The sequence below is a fragment of the Platalea leucorodia genome (assembly GCF_965183815.1).
Source record: "Platalea leucorodia genome assembly, chromosome: 8".
Lineage (NCBI taxonomy): Eukaryota > Metazoa > Chordata > Aves > Pelecaniformes > Threskiornithidae > Platalea > Platalea leucorodia.
Window position 1 is genome coordinate 29,263,596 of NC_138830.1, and position 27,206 is coordinate 29,290,801.

The 27,206-nt window shown below is 53.5% G+C and overlaps 1 protein-coding gene across 2 annotated transcripts; it reads left to right on the top strand.

The window, feature by feature from the left end:
* Positions 1-4: 4 nt before the first annotated feature.
* Positions 5-25,927, top strand: IGF2BP2 (insulin like growth factor 2 mRNA binding protein 2; the record flags this gene model as incomplete). 2 transcript variants are annotated; one of them, XM_082319173.1, is made up of 17 exons in its annotated part: positions 5-194; positions 722-782; positions 11,209-11,257; positions 11,641-11,692; positions 12,286-12,349; positions 15,217-15,489; positions 19,555-19,689; positions 20,157-20,279; positions 20,565-20,700; positions 20,882-21,010; positions 21,941-21,964; positions 23,478-23,546; positions 23,709-23,825; positions 24,103-24,177; positions 24,334-24,465; positions 24,768-24,881; positions 25,496-25,927. In XM_082319173.1, the coding sequence occupies 17 exons, from the start codon at positions 5-7 to the stop codon at positions 25,589-25,591; spliced, it is 1,839 nt and encodes a 612-aa protein (XP_082175299.1). In that variant the 3' UTR covers positions 25,592-25,927. The 2 variants fall into 2 exon arrangements, with proteins under 2 accessions (XP_082175299.1, XP_082175300.1); XM_082319174.1 differs by lacking the exon at positions 21,941-21,964.
* Positions 25,928-27,206: the final 1,279 nt, after the last annotated feature.

Sequence of the window (27,206 nt, forward strand, 5' to 3'; positions counted from 1 at the left end):
CCCCATGAAGCGACGGAGGATGAACAAGCTGTACATCGGCAACCTCAGCCCCGCCGCCACCGCCGACGACCTCAAACAGCTTTTCGGGGAGAGGAAGCTGCCCCTGGCCGGCCAGGTCCTGCTCAAGTCGGGTTACGCCTTCGTGGATTACCCGGACCAAAATTGGGCCATCCGGGCTATCGAGACCCTCTCGGGTAAGACCAGCGCCGCAGCACCCACCCCCCCCGGCATCCCCCCGGCTCCCCGCCCGTCGACCCCCCCCGGGGCTCCCCCATCCCGCTGATCCCCCTCCCCGGCCATCCCCGCCGGTCCCCTGTGTGTCCCCCCCCTCCCCAGCTCCTTCCCGCGGCTCTTTCCAACCTCGGGTATTTTTCGCTGATTTTTTTCTTCGATTTTATTAAGAGGCGACCGGACACGGAACCCCCCGACCCGTCCCCCCCCCGGCACCCGCTCCCCCTCGGGAACCATTTTACGAGGTGCCCTGCTCCAACTCACCGGGGGCGCGGAGCAAAGGGCGGCCGAAGGGGCGGCTGGGGGCCGGCGGCCGCGGCGGCGGCGGGGAGGCGCAGGCAGAGCACCGGCAGGGCGGGTACGGGCAGGCCGGGGCGGCGGCGGGGGCAGGCGGGCCGGGGGGACCGGGGGGACCGGGGGAGGGGGACAGCGGGGTGTGCGGGGGGTGGGCTGCCCCGGGGTGATGCTGAACACCCCGCTGTCTCCGCAGGGAAAGTGGAGCTGCACGGCAAAGTGATGGAAGTGGATTATTCCGTGCCCAAAAAGCTGAGGTAAGCCCTCGCCATCACCCCCCCAACCCCTCATCCCACCGGGGGGGAGCTCCGGGAGCGGGGGGGGGAGGCGGGAGCCTCGCCGGGTTTTACTTTCGCTCCGGAAAGCGGAGGGCGGGGGAAGGGAGCTCCCGGCCCACGGCGGGGCTCCCACGGGCCGGCATCGGCTCCCACGGGGGTCCCGGCCCCGCGGCCGGGGGCGGCAGCGGGTCCCCGTCCCGGTGCGGGGCAGCGGGGGGCCGCGGGCGGTGCTGGGCGGGCGGGCGCTCCCCGCCGGCGCGAGTGGAAAACAGCTGCTTTTCTGAGGGGAAAAAAGAAAGAAAAAGCCCTTTTTTCCCCCCACTTTCTCCTTGGGGTGGGCTGGGATTTACAGCGAGGGAGGTCGTGCACAGCAGCGGGGCAGCCTGCGCTGTCAGATGTTGTTTTTTAATAAGTAATTCAGCAATTTGCTCTTTCCAAACGCCTCTTTCCGCCTTTATCCTTCCAGAGGATCACAAAACTCAATGCATTTATATATTGCGTCGGAGCGCGCTCTTATTTTAATCAGGTGTAGGGGAGCGCCGAGGCCAGCCAGATAGGGACACGCTCGTTTAATAGACAAAATAAAGCCCGAGACAGTGTTGCGTAGCTGCCTCGTTGCAAGATTTTTTTGCCCCCCCAACATGTGTCGGGATAAAAGGTCCGTGCGCTGGAAAAAAACCATCGGATGGTCCTGTTAGATAATTTGCTGCTCCTTGGTGTGGAGGTTTGGCCCATGATTGACGCTTGAGTATTAATTTTGAAATTACGGTGGGGGGGAATGGTGTTGTGTAATTGAGGCTCGGTGGGGGAATGGCTCATGCCCAGCATCACGTGTGCCGGAGCGGGATTTCTTCTTCGGCAGGGATCACACGCTCTTACCTTAAAAAAATCTTCAAAAACAAGCAAAAAAAAATCCCAGCTCTAACATTTCTAAGCTAAATCTCTACAGCAGCCTTAGGCTGGTCCACTGATGACTTTTTAAGCGTGATGGAGCCAGAAATTGGGAGTTTGGGAAGATAGTATGGGCCCGGGACTCGACCTTTATCATGTACAAAGGGGAGGTAAACAAGGAATTCATCTTTACCTAAATTCTCCGTTGCACTGTGGTGTTGCTACTTTTCCTTCCAAGTTTTAAAAGAAAAAAGACATTTAAACAGCCCAGAAATAAATGCTGATTTATTTTGCATTAGTCTGTTTTCAGCTGGCTCCAAGTTTTCTATTCCAGCTTGGCTCCCCAGCTTCCTCAGGTTATTGAGATCTAATTTAAGCCGATATATTTTTTTCATAGCTAAAAAAATATATATTGCTTTATATTAACATATCCAGTTAGGGGGGCTGTGCCTTTACCTCAGTAGATTATAGATTTTATTTTTATAACGTGATTTTTGGCAGGGAACAGAGCCTCACATGGTCATGTTTTAGTTCCCCCCCCCTTTAAATTTGTAGAAAATCCAATTTTTGTAGTTGTAGTTGAGTCCCAGAGAGGCGCTGGGATTTCAGGGGGGCTCGGTTGGGTAAAACCCCCCAGTTATTTAAATGAGTTTGTGCTTTAATTGGGTTTGGGGAACCCAAGCCCCTCTTGGCTCTCAGCCCCCAGCATTTCTGCGTCACAGGGATGGGAACCAGGAGGTGCCGATGCCCGGCGCTTCCCCTCCACGCCCGCGTTCACCTGGAGTGCTCTATTTTTATAACCCAATCTAATATAGTTCTACTTTACCGATGTATTTATACGCCTATAAATATGGTCTGATAAGAAACGGGCTGGAAAACACCTCCGACATCTGTACATAGGGAAGGGATTTCCTCGAGGTGCCACCGGGAGTTGCTGGCAGGGGGTTGTTTCTGTTTCTCCGAAGGCACGAATTAAACGTGACGACGGTGGGAAGGAGCGTGACTCCTGCCCGCTCTGCTGATCTGCCTCTCACGAGTTAAAAATCAGCCGTTCTGCTGCCATGCAAATGGTTTGGGCTCCTATAGGAAGGATCCAACAGTGTCTCGATTGTTTTTTTTTCCCTTGTATATGCTGTATTGTGCCTTGGAAAATTAAAGAAAAAAACATCCGATTTTTTTAATCAACATTTAAAAATTTAAATTAATTTTTAAATTGATTTTTTTAATTCAGTAAGAGCAGAGAATGCTTTTATTTGCTTAAACCAAGGTGATGCAATCCTGCTTCAAGAGTATTTTGTATCCAGAATGTGGCAGCGAGGGAAGCATCAGCATCTTGCCCCTTAAAGATAGGTTGTACATCTGTAAAATCTTTGAAAATCCTGTTAATGGGAAAGAAAGACATAAAAAAAAATAAAATTGGTTGTGAAATACGGAAAGTAAAACCCAACCACCCCAATGCTGACTTTTATACAGGGATTGGATAATTTGGATTTAATAAGTAATGGGAATGTAGCAAAGCCCCATTTAATGTCTCCAAACCAGTGAAACTTTCGGGTTCCCAATTGCGAAGGTGCCTTTTAATTTCTGCTTTTGCCTTAACTTTCAGCTATGAGAAATAAAAGCACGAGGGACATCTGAACAGCACGGAGGGGGAGGCTTTCGGAGGGAGCTTGGGCTGGAAATCTCTTTAATATTAACAACAATAATTTCTGCTATTTTAGTAAATGGCAAAACTTGGATGGTTTTGCCCCAGACAGTGGTCAGTGGAGGGGTAGTGATGAAAATGCCTGCCCGAGCAGCTTTGCTGGGGTGGTTTTATGGGATCTGCCAGATTTCCTCCTATTTCAAAAGGAATTATCCTTAAATATGTTTCCTCTCTTGAGCATCAATTCAATTCTTGTTTCCGCGTATTTTGGCTTTATTTATTTATTTGCTTATTTTTCCCCACCCCCTCGTTTTTAAACCTGAAATGCTGGTGACGTTAATGCTCGGAATAAATGTACAAGCCCTTTTGTCTCTTCGTGGGCAGCCCATCTTTTCTTTCCTTATTATTGCTTGTTGTCGATGAGATGCTTAATTAGGGGAGAGGAAATCCTCGTGCAAACCAGTTGCTTTGCCAGGAAAAGCCACCAGCACCGATTCACGCGCACGTCTATAAATACACACAAGGAGCAGAAAAAATGCTCCCATGGATCTCCAGTCCTAATATCTAATTAAAAAAAAAAAAAATAGAGAAACCTAAAGAGCATGAAGAAATTTTCTGCAGCCGCAGCGTGGGGAGGGTTTGTTTCGCTTCGCCAAGAGAATTAAACTTGCTGGAGACTTTCTTGTATATGGTACGTTGGGTTACACTGGATTTAAAATGGAATTCAGAGAGCTAGAAGTGGGGCTGCTCTCAGTCCTGGTCCAGGTTTTAAATATATATATTTAATATCTTTTAGTATCTTTTATATTTATACAAATTAGTAACATATCTTTTTGTATTATTTTAAGCATTTAATGCCTTTTTTATATATATAAATAAAAGATACTATATATATATATAAAGATACTTTATATATATACTTTTACTATATATATAATAGATACTTATAAATATATATATTAAATAAATCTAAATATATATTTTTTAAAAGATACTTCGTAATATCTATCTTTATATATATATATACACACACATATATGACATTGCCAGGGCGATGCTGGTAGCATCAGGCATGGGAAACCCTCTCCTGGTGCTTGCTGGGTGCGTGGCAGGTTTCCCAAACGTTTCAGATGCTCTTCCCTATGGACCTGGCCAGGAGAAACCCCATCGAGCTGCTCCTTTCCTAGACGGGCTCCAGCACTTGTTACAGCTAGGTGTGATGCTGTCGCTCACTTTATTCTGTCTGTTTTCAGGTGTGGGTAAATGGGGAGCTGGTGGCATTTGAGTTATTTTATTTTTCTTTAGCCGCCTTTTTGCTTGTCTCTTTGCTGCCTGCCGGGATGCAGGGATGGGAGCGGGGTGGCAGCAGGGATGTGGGACAGGGCACGGGCATGGAGGATGCAAGGGGGTGACTGAGGCCCCACCACCCATGCCATAGCACACCAGGATGCTTTTTGGTACTGCCGTGAAGCCTACCTGGGATTGAAGGTGTTGCGGAGAGACCAAAGCCGAAAGCAAAATAATACGTGAATATTTATCATTAATTACCTATTATTTTTGTTGGTTTATGGTTCCTCCAGTGGTTTGAACTTGCCCTTCTGCCTCGTTGGGCATTGCATTGATGCCCTGCCTACCCCTGCTCGCTGGCTGTCAGCTCTCCCTGGGAAGAGGCAGGTGCCAGGGCTGGGTGGCTTTGGGTGGCAGAGGATGGGAGCGTGCCATGGCTGACCACCCCTCGCAGCAGCTCTGCACATCCCCCTGCCCACCCAGCACACCCGGCCTCGCAGCCTGCCGGGCTGGGAGCCTTGTTCTTGCACCGGGCTTGGTTTTCCTCTTCATCTCGATGCTGAATGGGGATGGGGGGGGTGGCTTTTCCTCTCCCCGCCTTTTTCTGCCCCCCCCCCCCCCCCCCCAGCTTCTGCTTTCTCTCCTTCTCCCCCCACCTTTATCCCCCCTTCCCCCCCCCCCGTTAATCTTGAAAAGCCGTGACAGATGGGACGTTATTTCCCATTCATCCCTATTGTTAATGCACCCCCAGCTCTCGGGGATGTATCAAATCACGTGCTGTCCTCGCTGTCCCCCCCCAGCTCGTCCCTCGGCAGGTTGTTCGGCCTGCAGAAGAGGACAGGGCTTTCACGTGAATGGATTTTAATTCCTTAAGAGCATCAAGGCAAAGCCCCTGGGCTGGGAGGGGGAACTGGAGCAGATGCATCCGCAACACTCTTGGCAACTGGTTGAAACTGGGGCAGCTCTTTAATGCTTATCCAGTCCGGCACTGACGGAGCCATTGCTCATTAAGATCCGCTGCTGGATTGGGTTGGGCAAGAGCAAAACTTGTTGAGGATGACCCCGATGATAGACTGAAACAGTATACATAGTAATCAAGAGAGGCAAAACGAACAGATGCTTTCTTTCCTGCCTGGTTAGGGGAACGTGCCACTCTCAGGCTCCTAAGTCGCTGGGTCTGAAAAATTCAGGTGGGACTGAGTTTGGATCTCACCTGATGATGAGCATCATTTTTGTAGATATTTTCTCACCTGGGACAAATATTTCATAAAACAAGCAGGGCTGTCGGGGAGGTGTTTGGTTTCCAGCATGTTTCCCCTCTTTTTTTCCCCAGTTCTCTTGAAAAGTGATTTTTATTGAAAGCAGGAGCTACCAGACAGTTTTTTCTCTGCCCTCGGTACTGATCTGAGGTGGAAGGTGATAAAATCCCTTTATGGCTTCATTACAGTAAGATAATACAAAGCTTGCATAGAAAATAATCTTCATTTTTTAGGGCAAAGAGCAGTGAAGCCATCCCTGACATACTGTTGTAAGGCTTATATTTAAGCCAGCTGAGTGAAATGGAGTTTCTGGTTCCCGAATGCTTGTAGGAGGGGAGGTGGAGGTGAAGCCCCTCTGGACCAGGGGATGGTGGGTGGTCCACGGAGCTGGAGCCTGATGGGCAGGGGAAGGATGGGCAGATGCAGGGAGGGCTCATGGAGATTGGGCAGGGAGCCTGGTGGCTTGTTGTCATTTCACAGCTTCATCTCATCTTTATTCTTCTTCCTCTGTGTCCCTGGATTTTGGGGGTGGCTGTTATCTGTTATTTCCCTGGCGGCTCTGGGAGGGGTAGCTGCAAAGCCATGTGAATGCTGCTGCTTACCTGGGCTGCTGGAAAGGGGAGAGATGTGCCAAAAAAACCCCAGATCCACCTGATTCTGGGGAATAAACCACAAATTTTAAGGCAACTTCTGTTTTATTACTTGATTTCAGCAAGTACAGATATCCAGCACATGGCACATGAAGCTTTTGTTCGTGGACATCAGCTGGTGATGCTGGCGGGGTGCAGGTGGCCATGGGTTTTCTGTCCCCTTTCCCTGCATCGTTGTGACGTCGACCTTGCAATTTCAGTCTGACTGATGCATGAAATATAGCACAGCTCCACCGTGGATTATTTAATGAACCCAGCTTACAGCCTCGCTTGATTAGCGAGCCAGCTCCTTCGTCCTGTGTGTGATGCTGGGTGGCACGTGATACCTGAAACCCAGCTCTGGGCTGGAGGAGATGATTCCTCCTCGAAATGGAATAGCTGCTAGTGAGCAGGACCGGTTTTGGTTGAATTTAGAAGGGCAAAAAAGGAGGTGAACCTATATAAATCTGGTTTCTTTAGCACTTAAAGCTGATGTTTGGTTGCCACTGGGCATTTCGTCCTGGGCTGCACACCGGGATGGCTGGTGGGAGCGTGCAGGTAGGGAAGAGCAGGAGGGTGATGCAGAAAGATACAGCTCTCATGGTTATCTGAGGGCTGCTCGCTATGGCAGGGCTCGTGGCACCACATAATTAAGTATTTTTCCACAAACTCCGTGCCTGTAGTTACTGGTTATTATGATTTTTTTTTTTTTTTTTAATTCCTACCAGCCTGCTGCAGAACAGGTTGGGTGAAACACGGCTACTGCCTTCATCACTAGGTCCTGCGCTGGGGGTTGTGTGCACGTGCTGAAATCAATCCCCTGTCTCCCGGGTTTTGGAAGGAGCAAGGAAAATGAAAATAAAGGGATTTTCTGTCCCAAAGTCCTCCCAGGAGGAGGTCAGCCTTGAGTTCTGCTGCCCTCTCCCATGTGGACTGTGCGTAGTCCATGCACCAGCCCTGGGAATAACACATCCATCCATCATGGCCATGGATATACATCCCTCACTCCGTCAGTGATGACCATGCATGGTCCAGCATTACTTCAACCAGGTGGGAAATTACAAGAGCTATAAAAAATACACCCGGTAGGAATAATAACCTTATTTTAAATTTTGAGTGGTGATAATGAGCTGCTGGGAGACCTCCCAGGTGGTGGGGGTGAAGCCTTGAGCACCATCTGGGTATCTTCAGATGCTCTGCATCGGCTCAGATGGACATTGGAAGTGGGAATATGCTGTAGTGTCCCATTGAGAAGTGGCATTACGTGGCACCTTGCTGTGGTCCTTCTCTTTGGGTGTTTCAGGAGTCAGGCAAGCAGCCTGGAGGGGTGGACAGCACCTTGGGGGACCAGGGCTGCCCTGGCACCTCCCTTAGTAGATGTGTAGGGAGATGGTGGCCCTGGTGCAATTCAGTTCAAGGCAGAGGCTTTTCTAGAGTCACTGCTGATACTGTGGTGAGGGGACCACGTCTGGCTGGTGTGTTGGTTTCGCTTGGATGAGCTGCTTCAAACTGCCCCATGTCCACTGGACTGCTGGGCTTCAGTGACAGGGCAAGCCGAGCCAAATGAACCCCAAAAGGAGAGTGGCTTCTCTGTGGTCCAGCCTGTGGCATCCCGTGGGCACACATGGTTCCCAGGCTGGGGGAGGAGGATAGTTGTAGCGATGCTTTGGCTTGCAGCTGGGCTGTGGCATCTTGGGATAAGGCAGGTGAAGGTGGCATCCATTCTGTGTTGGGACTGGAAGTTGGTAGAAGTAACTGGACACCATGTCCAGCTCTTACTGCCAGCAGGGAGAGGCCAGTCCTAGGCTTCACTTGGGCTTTTGGAGCTGAGAAGGGATTTTCCCTGGAAAGTTTTCAGGTGCTGATGGTTTGAGACTTGCTGGCACTTGGGCTGGGGCTTGCTTGGGCAAACTGGCCTCAGTGTGTGCCGCCACTCGGCTCAGGAGCAGGATGCATTGCTTGGAGCAGGCAGGACTGGTCCCCTTGGGAGCCGAGCATGCAGCACCTCCCGGGACTGGACCTGGATTCCTTAAAATAGCCCCTCTGGGAGATGTTTATGGGTTTTTAAAAATGAAACATGTCCTGTTTTCTGGAGTGGGCCCTGCAGAGTGTTTGTATCAGGAGTGGAGGTGTGGGATCAGCCACGGGCGGGTGACAAGGACAGGCAGGAGAAGGGTTTAGGCTGTTGGTGAGTAGCGCAGGATTGTCATTGCTCTGGTTCCCCTTGGGTCAGGTCCTCCTCACTGCCTCCCTGGGGTGGGGTGGGGTGGGGTGGGGTGGGAACGGCCCAAGGATGGGATGGGGTTGGCTGGGATGGAGTGGAGTGGAGTGGGATAGGATAGGATAGGATAGGATAGGATAGGATAGGATAGGATAGGATGGAGTGAGATGGGATAGGACAGCATGGGGTTGGATGAGATGGGATAGGATATGATGGGATGAATCTTGCTCCTTGCCTCACAAGGATCTTACAGCTGCGTGCCCAATCCTGAAATCCCTGGTGGCAGCTGGGGACAGAAGGAGTCCATGGCTGCTGGAGGAGAGGGGTTTGGTAAGGCTGCAGGAGAGCACCATTTTCTCTAGCTCTGACTTCCCCACTTTTTTGCAGTAACGGATTTCTTTCAATGGGCAGAGCCATCCCTGCAGAGAGACATGTGGCACAGGGGCAGGTCACAAACTGGGCAGCGTTCTTGGCCATGGTGCGGAGGTGACCGTTCAGTGAGGACGGCTGTACGCAGGATCCCCGGAGGAGGATCCGGCAGGGGCTGGCCTGGGGAAGCTGGCTGTCAAACACACACAGGGTTTCATTTGAGCACACCTCCTTGGTTGGAGGTGAGCGTAGGGTTTGTTGTCCATTGCTGATTGCACCACTGACCAGGCCTGTTTGAGCAGCACCATGACATGTGAGGCTCCTTGGTTATTTCAGCTGCTTTGCTTGACTGTGGCCTTTCTTGTGGAACGAGCTGTGGATTTTGTCTTGCCCTTGCAGCCCACATCTGAAGAAACACCCTTTTCCTGCCGTCCCTTTCTCGCTTGGAGCCTGCGTTTTATCTGCTGTGTGTGGGGTGAACGCCCCAGATTGCTGCACGTATTCTCCAGCATCCTTATAGTTGTGTTGCTCATGCTGCGCCCTGAATTCATGTGTCACAAGGCAGATGGTTGTCCGTCAGAAGGTTCTGGTTGTCCTGTGTTATTGAATCAGGAGGAAGCGGAGCGTGCCACTGTTGTAGAGGCAGAAGGACTGCGTCTGGAGCACGCTAACCTTCAGCACTGCGGTGCATGGCTCTCCCCAGCCCTGGCTGCTTTGGGTCTGCATGGGACAGCCTTTCCTCCGGTTCTCGCTGTGCCCCACGTTTCCTCCCTGTCCCTGGTGTCTGGCTCCAAGCTACCTTAGAAACTCTTTATCTGCCAAAATTGTTTGTGGGGTACAGAGGTTCAGGGTGTGCATGTGCAATGAGCAGTGAGTGCGGGGACCAGCCTCACCGCTTGGGCCAAAGTTTGAAGGTCTTGTTTTCCAGCTGTTGAAGACCGCTGGTGGAATCAGGGTGTTGGGTGTTGATGGTTTGCAGGCGAGCAGAGCTCCTCCTGCCTCCTCCTGCAGGGCTCATCCTGTAGGATTTGGCCCAAAGCCTCTGAGTGTTGCTGGCTGGCTGCTGGTGGCTGCTTGCATGTCCCCAGGTAGCGTTCAGGCTGGTGGTACCAGCCCTTCCAAGTGTCCTCCTTGAGCTCGTCCCAAGGAAGGGCAAAGCTTCGCAAAACCAGCTTCCAGCTGCCGATTGGCTCCTGAAACTCATCTGTGTCTGTGTGCATGGGGTGGTTTGGTTGGAAAACTCATCCCTGATGTTGGGAGAGGCGGTCCAGCTCTGCTCTGATCAGAGCATTAGAGCTGGACCGGGTGAGAACACAGGACACTGCTTTGGTCAGAGCTGATTATGAATACTGGTCTGGGTGAACAGCAGATGAGTTCATGGCTTGTCTGGATCCTCCATGGACTCGGGAGTCTCAGAACTCTCCGTTACTCAAGCACTTCTTGTTGCAGCCAGGCTGGGTAGGTGTTTGGTAGTCCTTACCCTTGGGAAGCCTTTGCAATGCTTCCTGTGCATCCATGCCCCAAGGCTGCACTGCGGCGAGGCTGGAAGTGCAACCACGGTGAGGCTGGGTGTGTTGGCCATCTCCAAGGGCAGGCCTCTGAGGGTATGTATTTAGATTTCCCACAGAAAGCAGCCCCACAGTGCTGGGAAGCAGTGGACATCAGTAGGACGCACCTTCAGAGAGCTCCCTCAAAGGATAGCAGGGCTGGCTGTGGTGGGTCTCAGGGTCCTGTCCCACTGTCCTCCCACAGCCGGCCAGCCCAGGGCAGTGCGGTCAGGGCTGTGCGTGTGTGCATCCTGGCCATGCCTGTGCGGCTGTGACTCTGCAGAGGCTCATTTCAGGAGGTTTCCTTGGAAACCCGGCAGCCAGCACGAGGAGGGAGTGTTCCCAAGACAGCTTCGGCCCCAGCTTCATTCCCAGCCAAAGATGACCGGGACAGGGGTGGGAGGAATAGCCTTCCCCAGGGCTGAGCCGCTGCAGCTTGGCGTGGGGAAGCAGGATGCTTCGGCAAGCTCTCACCAGCTGCCGTCTGATTCCCAGAAAGCCTTTGCCCCCCACTGTGGCATGCCTGCAGACCCTAACCTGGGGCTTTGTCTTTGCAGGAGCAGGAAGATCCAGATCCGAAACATCCCCCCCCACCTGCAGTGGGAGGTAAGAAGTGGACGATCCTAAAAACATCCTGTTCATCATCTCCTCCGTCAGTTGTGCTGAGCAGTACAAGCTGTGCTGCCAGAGCTTGTGGTCTGTACATGGGCCACCCGTTACCTTCCCAGTAACCAGGATGGAGGTGGAGCATGAACTGGGCTCCATCTCCTGCCTGCTTGTGGGTCCTGGAGCTGTGGGGCAGCTTTGAACAGTAGGGCATTGTTGGGATAATGGGATGCAGGAGGGTGAAGGCATTTCAGCAGCTGGGTGGCGCTGGCTCTTTGGAGGGTGTCTGTGGGTGAAGCAGGCGCTTGCCCTGCCTATTCCCTGCCTGTCCAGCAGCCTCTCCTGCCTGCCTCACCTGCCCTGTTTGCTGCTCTCTCCCCCAGGTGCTGGATGGCCTGTTAGCTCAGTATGGGACGGTGGAGAACGTAGAGCAAGGTATGGTGGTCCAGCATGGTCCTCATCTGTGTAAAAGTCCCAGTGCTGTTCCCTGGCTCTGCCCGCACCGGAGAAAACCCAGTGGGGTGAAACCTAGTTTTCCCAGTCATTGGTACTGAGCTAAAATGGTTTTCCCTACAGGCACAAGCCCTCCTGGCAGAGGTGGGGCCACCCATCCAGTGGTGGGATGGTGGTGGCCATCAGTCCTCCATCCCTAGGGCTTCTCCTGGTTGCTGGCGGATGAAAACCCAGTTGTCCCTGCAAGTAAAAACGAGCCGAGTGTTGTTTGGGGTCCACTGGTGGATCGGTGATGTCTGGCCATGCATCCTCCTTGGTGAGGGTGGCAGGATCCGGCCTTGGCACCTTTTCGTCTTTTGCCAGCCCAGCCCCATCCTTGTGCTGGGGGAAAATACAGCGGTGCAGAAGTGCACACCCTGTGCAGTGGCCAGGGCCACCCCCCACAGGACAGGCATTACCCTCCCACCATCCCCACCTGCATCCCCAATTTGGGGCATACCAGGGGGGCCGGGAACAGTGGCAACGTCTCTCTTCTCCCCCTGCTCTAATGCTCCTTCTCTCACTTTTGCCCCCAGTCAACACAGACATAGAAACAGCCGTTGTCAACGTAACGTATGCAACTAAAGAAGAAGCAAAAGTGTAAGTGGGTTTTATTTTGTTTTGTCCATATTTTCACACCACCTGAACTTTTCCCAGGGAATCCCAGGTATTTTCCCCTGGCTGTTTTTTCGGGCTGCTTCTTGTCTTCTTCCTAAGCCTCTTTGGGTTGTTTCTAAGCTCTTAGAGTGTAAGCTTCAAGTGCCTTAAGGGCTGTCTGTGTATCTTCTTGAGATACAGCAGGCAGATGTTGGTTTTATCTTGAGCTGTGTCACCTCCCATGTCTTCTCCCAGCAGTCAGCTCTACCTTCTCCTCTTTGCCCCACTGCTGGGTGGTCTCTTGCCTTCTCCCCTCGTGTGGGAGATGGGGTTTCTCGTGGTGCCCCATCATACGTGCGCAGGCACCACTGGGCCAGCTTGGAGCCATCACCCACATGGTTGTCCCCTCTTCTGTGCCTTCTCCTCTTGCCTCCATGGGGCTCCCAGATGTGCCATCTTGCAATTCCCTTTGGACACTGTCCTTCCTACAAGGTCCTCTGCAGGGTTGCAGTGGCCTTGTCTTCAGGGAGCAAAGCATCCTGGAAAGCTGAGGGTCAGGTCAGATAAGCAGTTCGTCAAGGAGTCATCTTCCCAGGTTGGAAGTCCAGACCTAAACTAGGAATGCACCAGATTAATCATCAGTCTGACCACTCAGCCCTGAAGAGCTGCTGAAGAGATGGAATGTGGTGAAGGAGGCGGGAGAGATGGTGAAGAAATGCTGCGATGATGGGAGATGTAAGTACCCCCTGCCATTTGGTGAATATTCAAGTTGGAGACCAGAATATTCAGGACTGTCACCTCCTGGTTCCTGGAGCCCAGAGAAGCTGGCTGATAGACTTCTAAAAGGCTTTTGGAAAGTTCTTCTGCCGAGGACAAGAGAGAGGGCCTTTGGGTGGATGAATAACTGATTAGAGGAGGTGAGAGGGAGCCAAGGGGTCCATGGCCGGTTTCTGCAGGGGAGGGAGAGCAGCAGAGGGTAAATCGCCTGCATATTGTGCAGAGGAGTCGTAAAGAAATGCTACCCTTCAAGAAAAACTGTAAAAGGACAGAAGAACTTTTGAGGCTGTGCATCAGTGCAGTAGGGCTGTGTGAAGACATGCTTAAAGATTTATCACAGCCAGCAGAGGAAAAAAATACAAATTAGGGGTTATTTCAGAAATGCAAGGACTATTTCAAGCAAAATGCTTTGTTGCAGGCTTTTAGAGACTTCAGCCCTGTGCTAGAGACCAGCACTGTTAGCTAGGAGTAAGCAGTGCTCATACTTAGCAGCCAGGATAGCTTTGATATGACTGAAGCCACGTCCGGACAGACCCCATGCAGGAAAGAGCCATGGATAGTCAGGCTGGTTCCCAAGTGTACATGTTACCAAGTTGGGAGCAGCTCTGTGTCCTGTTGCTTAACATCCAACCACAGGGTGCTGCAGTGCAGGAATGTGATTGTGATGGAGAAACTCTTCTAGTGGAGGTTTTTGTTCATGTTGAGTTCATGTGCATCGAAAGCAGGATTTTCCTGCTTTCCAGTGAAATATGAGCCTTGTTCTGTTTTTGGGAAGATGCTGCATGGTGGGAACAGCATGGGACAGAAAGCCATGGCTGTACAGGATGGTGGCAGAGATAGATGTCCCAAGGCCATGAGACATGGGCCATGTCCTATTTTGAGTCCCTTTGCTGATGGACGTTCCAGCAACTTCCCGTCTGTGTTGACTCATCACGAGGTTGGATTTGTGAGGACAGAGATGGGGAGAATGATCTGCTGGTCCAGGAGGCCAGAGGAGAGTCCTTGTGTCTGTTGGGATGGCTATGCTGGGTGCGCTCCAGCCTCGGCTGGCTGGAGGAAGGTGCCGTGGACCACAGAGAAAATGCAGTATGAGCTGCTGTGTCTTGGGATGTGTGGCAAGAAAGGAAGATGAAGAGTCTCACCAGCACAGCAGTGCTTGATTCTTTGGGGTAAGAGGCTTCAGGGTTAGAGAAGACGCTGTGGTCAGTCACATCCAGCTGGACTGATGCCTGTCTTGAGTGGTGCTCCGCAGCTTGGCGCAGAAGCAAGTGATGGGAGGAACGGCCAGGGAGGTTCGTGGGTATGTGTGTTTGGTTTAGAGCACCAGGAACAGGTGAAAGGAAGACCTTGGGAAAGAAATCAGACTGTGGGGAACTACACTGATTTTGGAAAGGGACAGTGAAGCTGCTGAAGTCCTCATTGGATGTGAAGATCAGGCCTGGCAAGGAGCTGCTTGCAGTGGTGCATTCATACACCTGCCTATAAATAGCCAAAGCAAGATGCGGCAGGAAGAGGGAAGAAGTACGGCTGAAGCCATCACTGCTTGCAGAAGTCATCACAGGCTCCAGCACGGCTGAGCATTGCACCACCGAGGAGGGACTTGGGGGGATGAACAGCCCAGGTGCTGCACCTGCAGCCTCACCAGAGCTGGAGAGGGAGTTGGGGTTCCCGATAGAGGGGGACCACATGCCGCATCCTTTTCTTTAGAGTGGTGGCTCTTGCTCAGAGCCCCTGTCACCTTTTCCGTGTCCAAAAAGCCCGCCAGAGCATTTCCACACTGTGATAGCTTCTGGCCAGTACTTTCCGTGGGTGAAGCGGCAGATCCCCAGGCTGGCATCCCACCTCTGCTGGAGGGACAAGCTGTGTGCCAGCCCTGGCATCACCCACATGGGAGGGGACATCGTCCTACCATGCTATGGGGCTTGCTCCACACAGGGAAAGTGCGGGGCTCTGGCTTCCCGTGACCACCTTCTCCAGACTTGGGAAGGAGGAAGATGCGGGGTTGGGGAAGGACCAGAGTCTACAAGGGCAAGTGCTGGGGGTGCTCTCCCCGGAGAGCCCCTCACCGCCCCCCACCTCTCCCTACCTTGCAGAGCAATTGAGAAGCTGAGCGGCCACCAATTTGAGAACTATTCCTTCAAGATTTCCTACATCCCGGATGAAGAGGTGAGCTCCCCTCCGCCCCCCCAGCGATCCCGCCGCGGGGGCCACGCTTCCAGGGAGCGGGGCTCCTCCCCGGGGGGCTCCTCGCAGCCCAAACAGCTCGATTTCCCACTGCGGATGCTGGTGCCCACGCAGTTTGTTGGTGCGATCATAGGAAAGGAGGGCTTGACCATAAAGAACCTTACTAAGCAAACCCAGTCCAAGTAAGTACCTTGAATGGTTTTGTTTCCTTCCGTAGGGTGCTGTAGGTCCCTGGCATGGGTCCTCCATGCACTCAGGGCTTTTGAGTGCCGGCCAGCACTGTTTTCTCGGGGTGCATCCCTCAGGGGATGATGGCAGAGCCTGTGTCCTAAATGGTTCCTGCTGGCCAGGGTGGTCTGGGTGCAGCAAGAGGGGGATGCACACCAAAAATGGCCAGGAATGGATTTCTAAAGCCTAATCACAAGAACAGCTGGGGATGAGGCTTTAGGGAGAAATGGCAAGTTTGGGGGTAAAATGCTGAAGGGGGATCCTAGGTACAGCGGCTGGTGCCCACGTGGTCTTTGCCCTCGGGATTTGCTCATCTCGCAGTGCCCTGTATATGGGCTAGAGCTGTTGTAAGGGGAAAGGGGGCACCGCAGGAGCGCTGCCTTGAGAAGGATGTGCTTTTCATAACTGTCTTTTTTTGCAATCTAACATTTTTATTTTTGAAGGGGAAAAAAAAAGGGAGGGGACTGTCTTGCCAAAGTTTTCCATTTTTCTCTTGTTGATGTTCACATTGATTTCACCTCTGATTTTCTGCATGGTTTTCCTGCATGGTTTTTTCCTGCCCAGATTTGTTTGTGTTTAACCCAAAGCTGTCTTCTCCCATGCTCATCATCCTGAACCCGGTGGTCCCACAGGACGTAGGACTCCTGTACCAGAACATCCTCCAGGGCATCCTAGTTCTCAGAGAAGCTTTTAGAGGCAAATTATTTGGTAGTAGTGCATCCGCTTGAGCAGGAGGTAGGAAGATGCGCTGCTGTGCAGCCGAGTGAGCCAAACCCCAGTGTTGGGTTTGCAGGAAGAGGCTTGTATGGAAAGGGGGCAGACAAGTAGGGAGAGGGGCTCTTCAAGCCCAGCTAGCCCTAGAGCATGGCCACCTTGTAGCCGTGTACTCGTCCCGGTTGGCTGCAAGCCCTTCTCCAGGTGAGTCCCCTGGTGTGATGAGCAGCGGGTGTAGCTGTGTCCTTGCCACCCAAGACTGGAAGCTTGCCCGTTGCAAGCCCTGAGCCTGGTGAGGAAGGTGGGAGGTACCAGCTGCAGCTTTCTCCTGACCATGAGGCCAAACACTGCTGCCTGGGGCAGTTTCTGCTACCGATCTGTCCCTTCTTGTGGGTTGGCTCCCTGTTCCTGCCCCAAAGACCTCGTGCCATGGAGGAATGCCGTGCTCCGTGCTCTCACCTCTCCTGACCTGCCTGAGGAGGCCATGTGCCATGGCAGGCCACCACCTCTGGGGGGACCTCATGCACCCTGCCTGGGCAGTCACGGGAGACTGTTGCCTTCAGTTTGGGGTGTCCCCGCAGCTCTGTCCCTGCTCAGGCCACCCTCACCCACCGGTGTGATGATTCTGGGGACGAGGGTGCTGGTGACATCCTGTTACCCAGCCCCTGCTCCTACCCAAAGCAACGCTGGGTCCTGGATTCCTCTGGTCACATAGGACTTCGCCCTTGTCTCCACACACAGTGATGCCCAGAGATGCTCCTGAGCTCCAGGGGACAAAACTGTCCCCAGGTTGAGCCATCATCTTCCTTGGCTGAGGAGGAACCCAGACCAAGAACCCACTCCACCAGACGACCTTCCACAGTGATTGCAGCCCTTGTAACTTGATGAGGAGAGGACTATTGCTACCAAGCAGCCACGGAGCCAGGATAACCCTACGTGTACACTGTACTGTCCACCTTGAAAGGGCTGTCCCTCATGGCCACTGCTCTCTGAAGCGTTCCCAGCCCCCTGTAAGGTGTCTTGGAGGTTTTTCCTGCTGCATGATGGGTGAACCTGCCCTGTCCCTGTCCCACCATCCCTGTTGTCTGCTGCCCCCATCTCCCCTGCCTGCAGCACCTCGGCATCCCAGGCAGCTGCTGATGGGATCAGGGGGTTGAGGGTCCCCTTCTCCATCCGCCTGTTGGACTGGAGCTGTGCAGCAGCAGCACTGGGGTGTGCTGGGAAGTCCAGAGCCCTCCTCCACCCTCCAGCTCTTTGAGGTGGGACGTGCCTGAATGCACCTGCCCCTTCCTGGCACCCCATCTTCTCTCTGCAAATTGAGCTCGTGCCTGAACATCCAGGTTTGGATGGGCTGGAGGTCAGCCAGAAACCTGGCCCGTGTCCTTCTCCTCCTGGGCTTGTCCAGGATACTCATCACTTCAGTTTGTCCATTCAGCCCATCTGTGGCTCCTGGCCCTTCTTCGGTACAAAGGCTGAGCTGCATGCCCCATCTCCACCAGCTTCAGCTGCTCATGGGTTCAAGAAGCTGCCTAACTTCTGTCTGTGGGGTTTGTTGAGGCAGCCATGGATTCCTCGTCAGTTCCCCCTAGCTGGGAGCATCAACCTGGTGTGACATTGTGGTACTGCTTTGGAGCATGGGCCTGTCATCGCCTCTTGTGGCCCATCGTGATGCGTTTGCCTTCTCCCCGGCAGAGGGGGTGACAGTGGGTGTCCCCATGCCTGCTGGGCACTGCCTCTGAAGTAACAGATTCTCCAAGTCAACCTGATGGAGCTCCACAGCTGGGAGTACCTTAGAGGGTGTCACACAGCACGCAACTGGGTCACTGTGTGCTGTAGACACAACCAAAGGGCAGGGAGAGCTCGGCGGTGCCAGTGTCTCCAGCACCTCTGCACAGTCTAAGGAGGACCAGTCTCCTGCCTGAGCAGCTCTGGCTGAAGCCGTATGAGATGTGGAGAGATGTAGCCTGCAAAGGGGATCAAACTCTGTCTTCATTCCCTCTTCAATGCTCAGATGAAACCACGCTGGGGTCCCTTTTGAAGCTGTTGGGGTAGACTCTTCCCTTATGCCAGGGAACGTTCACCCTGCTGCTCCCCCTCTACCTGCCGATGAAGCGTCCTTGTTCCTACGCGCTGGTTCCTGAGCTCCTGGAAGAGTTGACCTGTGCAAACCCACCATGACCCTGCAGCATCCAAATGTGGTGCTGGTTAGGGGTGACTCTGCACCACAACCCTTGTCCTTGCATGCACAGCAGCGCCCATGAATGACCCTGGTCAGGATGGGGACCTCTTACGAAAACAGAGATGTGGCCGGAGGGCACTGTGGTGGAGCTGAGCGCTGGTGGCATTCATTGAGTGGCTGAATGGCCGCTACTGCACCTTCTCAGAAGATCTGGGCCAGCCCAGCCCTGGCTGCAGCAGTGACAGGGATGCTGAGGTGGTGGCCGATGGCAGGATGGCTGCACGGCATCATCCTCCAGTGGGAAGAGCGTGCAGACTCATGTGGAGAAGATGGAAACGTTGCTTACCCCTGTTCTTCAAGACACATGGTTGACGTGCGGGAGTCTCCTACCCTGCTTTCCTCTCTCCCTCTCTCTCAGGGCCTTTGCCAGGTACGGTTGAGCGGTGAGGAGCGAGCTGGAGGCATGTGCCTCCTCCCCGCCATGAGCTGAGGGGAGGACCAGAGGAGCTAGAGCACGGTCCCTGCCGGTGCGCAAGGCAGAGCTTTCTGGTCTCCCGTGGAAGGGCGTGAGTACAAGCGCTGTTGTTGACGTGTGCCTCCATGTCGTGACAAATGCTGCCTACCGGTAAGTTGTCTCTCTGTCCCAAAGGACATGCAACAGTCATGGCAGCCGCTGGTCGCTGGACAGTCTCGGGTGTTGTGCAGAGAGAGGTTGAGGTTGGAAGGGACCTCTGGAGACCTCCCCTGCTCCAAGCGGGACTGGTCTCAAAGATGATAGATCAGGTTGCTCAGGGCTTTGTCCAGTTGAGGATTTGTTCTGCCCTCTCTTGATGCATCATTTGACGTTGATTGACATCCCTCAGCTCCCAGGCAGACCTCAGGTCATAGAGGTGAATGTAGGTCAAATCTGATCTAAACCAACTGAAGCGAAACACTACCTGGGCTTGCATGAGACCAGGTGACGGTACATGTACATCAGTGAGACCCAGGTTCACCCCAAAGCTTGAGCAGGTGTTGAAATGAGCTTTTCTATGAATGGCAAGCTCAGCTCCTGAGCTCTCGAAAGCCTTCGTGTGACACCAGACGGATCTTAGGGGGCTCCTCTCTGCTGGTTGTTTCGCTGTAGGGTTGACATCCATCGGAAGGAGAATGCTGGCGCTGCTGAAAAGCCTATCACCATCCATGCCACGCCAGAGGGGTGCTCCGAAGCATGTCGCATGATCCTTGATATCATGCAGAAGGAGGCTGATGAAACTAAATCGTAAGTATGATGTTCAGTGCCCCTGGCTCAGCAGAATGGGCAGGTTTGGTGGAAGGGAGCTAAATTCAGCCATTGGTGGAGAAGAAGCTGTCTTTTGTCACGCCCCCCCTGCTTCCTGCCCACCCCCCACCCCCGAGAGAACTCCTGGCATTCGGAGTTTCAGGATAGAGTCATAGATCAGTTAATAACTTACAACTTAATAACTTCTCCATGGCATGGTTGACAGAGCCATAGAGGCTAGGTGGGTCCAAAGAGCATGTAGGAAAACATAGAGAACAAAACCCCATGAAATACAGATGTGCCATCAGGCTTGGGAAGTCCCTGAGCTCCCATTCCCCAGAAGCTGAGGAGATACAGTGGTGGGAAACAGTGGTGGTTCTCCTTCCACCACATCGCTGCTGGCCCTTGCTGCAGATCAGTTTCCTGGCCAGACAGGCCTTTAGATTTTATTTTTTAATCCGTTTTAGAGCAGAAGAGATTCCTTTGAAAATCCTAGCACACAACAGTCTGGTGGGGAGGTTGATTGGCAAGGAGGGCCGCAACCTCAAGAAGATCGAGCAGGACACTGGCACGAAGATCACCATCTCCCCGTAAGTCCTGGTGAACACTGAGCCATCCCCTTCCGTCCAACACAGTATGAGCAGTGCTGGAGCCAGAAAACAGAGCAGTTGCGTCCTCCCATGCATGTTCCCTATCCCAGTTGGGCGTTCTCCATCCCAAGTGAATGGTGGCATTGGGCAGGGAGAGGGCATGTTGTCACACGCTGTCTAGAGGGGGGAACCTTCATCTTTGATTTGAGTTTCCCTTTTTTTTTTTTTTTTTTTTTTGACTTGGGAAAAAATGTAACTGTGTCTTGGGTTTTGTCTGTCGGCTAGTTTGCAGGATTTAACCATTTATAACCCCGAGCGGACCATCACAGTGAAGGGCAGCATGGAGGCATGCTCCAATGCCGAAGTGGAGATCATGAAGAAGTTGCGAGAGGCCTATGAGAACGATGTGGTGGCCGTCAATGTAAGCTCCCAGCCCTCCTGCCTGAGATGCTACTGCTGAGGTGGACAGAAGAAAACTGGGGGGGTTGTCAATCTGTTATGGCAAGGGTTGGCCCTCACCCATCGTGTCCACACTATGTGATGACAACCCCAAAAACCCCCCTCTGCCTTTTACACGTTTTTCCATGTTTGTGCTTTCCCAGCAACAAGCCAACCTGATCCCTGGACTGAACCTCAGTGCTTTGGGCATCTTCTCGACGGGGCTGTCCATGCTTCCATCCACGCCGGGGGCCCGAGGGGCTGCGGCAGCCACACCATACCACCCGTTTGCAGTAAGTGCAAGAAGTTTTGGGGTGTGGGGGATGCGTTCTTGGGGGCAGAGTGGTCTGTAGACTCTACTGCTGTAGCTCTTGGGTTTGGGCAGACACTGTAGCTATAGGAGGCATCTCATGGGGAGCCTTGAACAAGCACTTCGACTCTTGGCTGTTTTGGGAAGATGCTCATCACAGCAGTGAAGTGAAGAAGACAGTGAATGAACATGGCTTGTCCCTCCTCGGATTTAGCTCCTTGGGAAGATCAGCTGCATCCCTATGTTGTGTTGGGCTCAGTCTCACATGTGTTTAAGGATTTGCTGTGTCCCAAGAGTGCTGCTCTGTGAAGGTGGCTGGGGGCAGCATGTGCTGATGCCGGCATGGAAAAACCATGTAGGTGCTCTTCAGTCCTGACCCCAAACCCACCACTGGGTTGTAATGGTGTGGACTCAGTTGTGCCCTGTGTGTCTGGTCCTGGTGGCCATGTGAACCCACCGGCATCGCTGCAGGGCGTGCGGAGCGTGGTGTGAAAGGGGACGAGCAGCGTGCCCTATGCAGCCATCAGCCTTAACCCCTGCCCTGGCACCTGAAGGGTTGTGCTTGCTGGGAGCCGAGCTTCACCTGATTTTATAGGCAAGGGTTTTCCTCTTTCTTGAGGTGCCGCGGCTGCTGAGACCTGGGGCAAAGCAAGCCTGGGAAGCAGTTTCAGAACAACTGAGGTTGCACACGGGCAGGGACGGTCCAGCATTGGGAAGACAGGCCGGCCAGAGTGCTGATGGGGAAGATCCATCCCCAAGCCACTAGCACCTGCAGAGCACCCTTAGGATGGCCAGGCTCTGTGTTCTGTCTCTGTTAGTCTCTCTCAGTATATCTGCTGAGATGCTTTGGATGCATGGCAACTGGCGTGCGGGTTAATTTACTTGTGCTGTTTTCTTTTCCTGGCGACGCCAGCAGCAGAGCGGTCGGAGGAGAACGGTGAGTGCCAGGCTGGCGGTGCGGAGGGGCGGATGAGTGTCATGTGTGTGTTGGCCCCGGAGGGCACTGAGAGGGTCAGTCGGTCGGTCTGTCTGTGCACTGCCAGCCCGTGGAGGGGAGGATGCTCTGCCTGCGTCGGCTGCCCGAGCAAGCGCAGCCTTCGGGAAACATCTGCTTGAGCGTTTGTTGGTGCGATGGAGAGAAACTGGGCATGTCTCCTGAAGGGCAGTGCTTGGTGTGGACTCCTTCACCCCAAAACTTCGCATGGCCTTTTTCAAGCCACCCTGGCGAGTCCAAGAGGAGCGATTGCCTCTGCCATCATTTTTTGCAGTAAAACGAGCAGGCAGAAAAACCAAAGGAATCCAGCTTGGCTCCATGGTGGCTCCTTCCCCCCAAGGACTTTGTGTTTCACACCTCAGAGTGGTCATTTCTGACCATCTCCTTGGCAGGACCTGGGATCAGTGGCTGTGGCTTAAACCAGAGCTTTAGAGACCTGGCAAGGATGGAGGACGGGGAAGGAGCCTCATGGTGAAAAGGAGGAGCTGGGGACACGTGGTGCCCTCCCCGGCCATAAGGACCGGCTGGGCAGGAGAGGACGCATTGGTGTAGGAGACACGGAGGAGCCTGTGGCCAGAAGCAGAGGGTGGATGTGTGGAGTGTGAACTCAGTGCAAAGAGGAGTAAAAATCCTCAGTGCAGTGGGTTTAGAGGGCTAGGAGTGAGAGCAGTGTCTGCGCTGTGGAGGGGAGCTGGGTCTCCTCCTCCACCCAAGTAACTGTGGTTTGCAGGTAGCATCTGGTTGCACTTGCCCAAATCCAGAGCGGGAGAGAGTTGTATCATCTGCTGCCAGGAGAAATGTCTGATGTATTTGAGACATGGAGGAGTTGAAGAGGGGTTGGGTTGAGTTGAGCTGGGTTGGGTTGGGATGCTGGCACACACCCCTTGCTTTTGGCCATGGAAAGACCCACTGTTTTTTCCCTGTCCCCATCCCAGGTCTTGGGGGAACAGATTCTTCAGCCTTTGCTTTTTCTTCTCCTGGAACAGGAGAAAGGAAATGGTGATGGAAATCAGAGCCAAACCAGATGTTTTGCTCAGTTCTCACCAAACCCCCACCTTCTCCACTGGGGACTGATTGTGGTTACAGCACAGTTTCAGCTTTCCAAGGTTGTGGCTGCTCCAAAAGGCCATAGGGGCTGTTTTTCTGCTAGAAACACTGGCAGGACACAGCCAGAAAAACAGCAGTGGGGATGGACTGGGAGTAACTAGGAGCCCGCATCCACCTCCTGGCCCCATTGCGCTGTGCTGCAGGCACAGGGTCTGGGCTGCAGCTCACCCTGATGCACCCTCGGGTGCACCTGTACTCTCCAGGAGGGGTTTCAGGGGCTGAAGGGTTGTCCTTATGTCCCTGCCAGGCTCATGGTGGTGGCACTCTGCTCCATGTTGGGCTGGGGGTGGCCGGGAAGGGGCTGGCACGTGGGGGACGTCACTGACCGTCATTCTCTCTCCCACCATAGAGCTCCTCAGCATACCTCTCAGGTCTGTATGGAGCCCCCCCAGCCAGCGCCTTCCCCCATCAGCACCCTGTAAGTGCCTGGCACCTCCTTCTGTGAGATCTTTGCTCGGGCACCTTGGGAGGGTGGGCACCTGGCCGGGGTGGGAAGCCACTGCCCTGGGATGCTGGCAGGGGGCAGCCACCCCCGGTCCGGCTGGTCCCCTGACCATCTTGCTCTTCCGTGCCCTTGCAGCTGCCGGAGCAGGAGGTTGTGAACTTGTTCATCCCGACACAGGCGGTGGGGGCCATCATCGGGAAGAAGGGGCAGCACATCAAGCAGCTGGCACGGTTTGCCGGCGCCTCTATCAAGGTGAGCAGGGCGCTGCGGGGCTGGTCCTGGGCTTCGTGCCTCGATTTCTCCTTCCTACTGCTGAGGGCAGCAAACAGGAGCCCTTGGGGAGCGGTGTTGCTCCCCATATTGGTAGAAACCCAGTCCTGCAACACCCCAGTTATCACCCCTGCTTCGGTGGGAGGGGATGCTCCTGCATAGGGGGATGCCTCTGCATGGGGGGGGGGACATCCCACAGAGGGAAGGTCATGCCAAAGTGGGGCCACACTCACGCTCCTCCTCCCCCATCCATCTGCAGATCGCCCCAGCAGAAGGCCCCGACGCCAGTGAGCGGATGGTCATCATCACGGGGCCACCTGAGGCTCAGTTCAAGGTGCGCTGGTCATGGAATGAGGAGGCTCTTCGCTCAGTATGGTGGTTTTGATGCTGCTGGGCATCAGCACATCATCATCCTCGGGGATGGGGGGCACAGCAGGCACCACGAGGACCGCTGCCAGCCACTTTTACTTCCCTTACATCTCCTCCCCAGGCTCAGGGGCGAATATTTGGGAAGCTGAAAGAGGAAAACTTCTTTAACCCGAAAGAAGAAGTGAAGCTTGAAGCTCACATCAAGGTGCCTTCCTTCGCCGCCGGCCGTGTGATAGGCAAAGGTGGCAAGACGGTAGGTGGGGGGTGCTGGGATGCTCCCCCTGCCCCGGGGCTGCAGAGCTGGGCATCACCCATCACCCCTGCCCGCCCTGGGGGGCAAAGCCCAGGTGCTCAGTGGTCGCAGCAGTGTCTTGACCCCAGCCCCGTGTCCCGTTGGTGGCTCTCGTTGGGTGGTGACTGTCCCCAGGAGGGGACAGGGTGCGACCCTTGGCAGCCTGGTGCCGTGTGTGGGCTCGCAGCCAGGGTGACAGCAGCAGCGGAGGATTTTGGCTCTTCCACAACAAAACCCACACAGGGCTCTGTTGTTTGCTCCAGGTGAACGAACTGCAAAACTTAACCAGTGCAGAAGTCATTGTGCCACGAGACCAAACCCCGGACGAGAATGAGGAGGTCATCGTTAAAATCATTGGGCATTTCTTTGCCAGTCAGGTAAGGTTTGGCCATGGCTTTTCCGCTATTCCCAGCTGGTTTCATCCACGAAGGAAAGTCGCTGGGCTAGCTGGCAGCCCCGAGCACAGCACTGCCTGAGCATCCTGCTGCTCTGTTCTGGATGGTTCCTGTGCAGCCAGGATGCACTAAAGGTGTTCGGCAGCTCTCCCCAGCTGTGCTAGCACTAAAATTAAAGATTGGCTTGATTTAGCTAAAGTATGTGCCTTGGACACTGTGCATAGTGGCACCGAGTGTGTGAATCGGCTCCTCCCTGGCATCAGTGCCGTCAGGGAGCTCCTGCAGGCACTCATATCCCACCTGGGTGCGCTTACTGCAACCTTGTCTCCTGACTGCTGGAGCGAGATGGCAGCACCCCAAAATTCAGGCTCTCGATAGAGGAAGCACAAGTTAAAACCCTGCTGTGCTCCGCTTGCAGCTGTGCAGGAGCAGAGTGGCTCCTTCTTTAGAACATCCTTAATTATGGCTGTGCCAAACCATGTGCTTGTCCTGTAATTAAAAGCTCAGAGAGCGATAAGCGGTGAGATGGCAGGGAAAGAACTACTGGGGCTGCTTGTGGTGCCCACCCTGACCCCCGGCTGTTGCTTTCCCCCAAGACTGCACAGCGCAAGATCAGGGAAATCGTACAGCAGGTGAAGCAGCAGGAGCAGAAACACGCTCAGGGAGCCCCGGCCTTGCAGCACGGCAAGTGAGGCTCCCACCGTGCCGGCCAGCACCACCCGATGAATGTAACCCTGTTGACGCCGCCGGATCCCCCAGCAGGTCAGGGGAGCAAACCAAAGACCCCCCCCGAGCCCCCGCCGTGGCTGGGGTGCTGCGAGGATGTGCAGCGGAGGGGTACGGGGAGGGCTCTCTCCATCCCACAGCCTCCCCCTTACTCCATCGCCTCCCGACGCTATCCCTTTAGTTGGACTAACATAGGCAGAGAGAGAATTTTTTTTTTTTTTTGTTTTTGATTTCCTAAAAGCCACCCGTTTCATCCAGGCACAGCCAGAGGAGCTCGCCCGGCGTGGGGGGCTGCGGCACACAGCGTGGCACTCATCTATTTTAGAATTAATATATCGATAATGAAACTAACGCCGATTTTTAAGTTTTGTCAGAATTTTTTTTTTTAATTCTTTTTTAATTTCAGAGGGGTCAGCGGGGAGGGGGATGTTTGTTTTTAACAAAAGCAGGCTTTTCTAGAATTTTAAGAAAAGGAGCTAGTCCATTGGTTCTCTAATGCACAGTAGAGCAGAGATGTAGGATTGCCAGCAGAGGAAAAAAAAATGTATTAAATGAGTGTTGAAAAGCAATTTCTTAAGGGCTTTGAGAAGAGCAGTGCCTGTATGAGCCAACAGAAGGGATACCGTCTCCTAAAAGAGGAATCTTTTTCATACACCCTTTCCTCTTTGCTTCACAGAGTCCAAAACTGGGGTTTGCATCCATTCTGCCCCCCCTTTCCAGCTGTCTGTCTGTCCCCCCTCTCTCTCCATCACTGCCTGACACAGCCGTGCTCAGCACTAACATCCGTGGAAAATGGCGGGCAGCACCAGCCCTGCCCGCTTTGGGCAGGGATCTTTGGGGAAAGATCCCTGTTGCAGGGAGAGAAGGGGAAAATGGGGGGAAAAAAAACAGATTTACAAGAGGAGGTCAGCCCAGGGCTGGAAAAACGACTAGCAAAAATTTTTTAAATTAAAAAACCAACCAAACAAACAAGAAAACAACCAACCCCACACAATGCACGCATACACACACACACAAAAACTACCTCAGGTTTTCATACCTCAGCACCTTGCGCTTGTGTTTCCCTTTTAGAGATTTTGTATGCCTTGTAAAACTGATAGTTGGAGCATTTTTTTATTTTTTTAATAAAAAACGAGTTGGAAAATGAACTTGACCAAGTCAGCTGCGAGGCGGGAGAAGGAAACCATCCCATGTGTCCCAGAGCTCTTCCATAGTCTCCTTCTGCTAGCTGAGAGCCAGTGGCCATTCCTTCAGAGAAAGCTTGACAAATGTTTAAAAAGAAAAAAAAAGGGGGGGGGGGGAATCAAAAAAATCAACCAACCATAAAAAAGGTAGAAAGGAAAAAAAAAAAACAAAAAACAACACAATGAACAAAAGCAGTGAAACCCGATGGGCAAGAGGAGGGACAGGATCAGCGTGCTGCCGGCAGGTTCCGTGCTGTCGGCTGAGTGTGCCGGGGTGAGGTGCTGGTGCCAGCGCCAGCCCCACGGGCTGCGACACCATGTTTTCCTCTACTGCAAAGTGTTCTGTGAAAAAAACCACCCAATGACGACACCACCACCACCAACAAAAAAAAGAGAA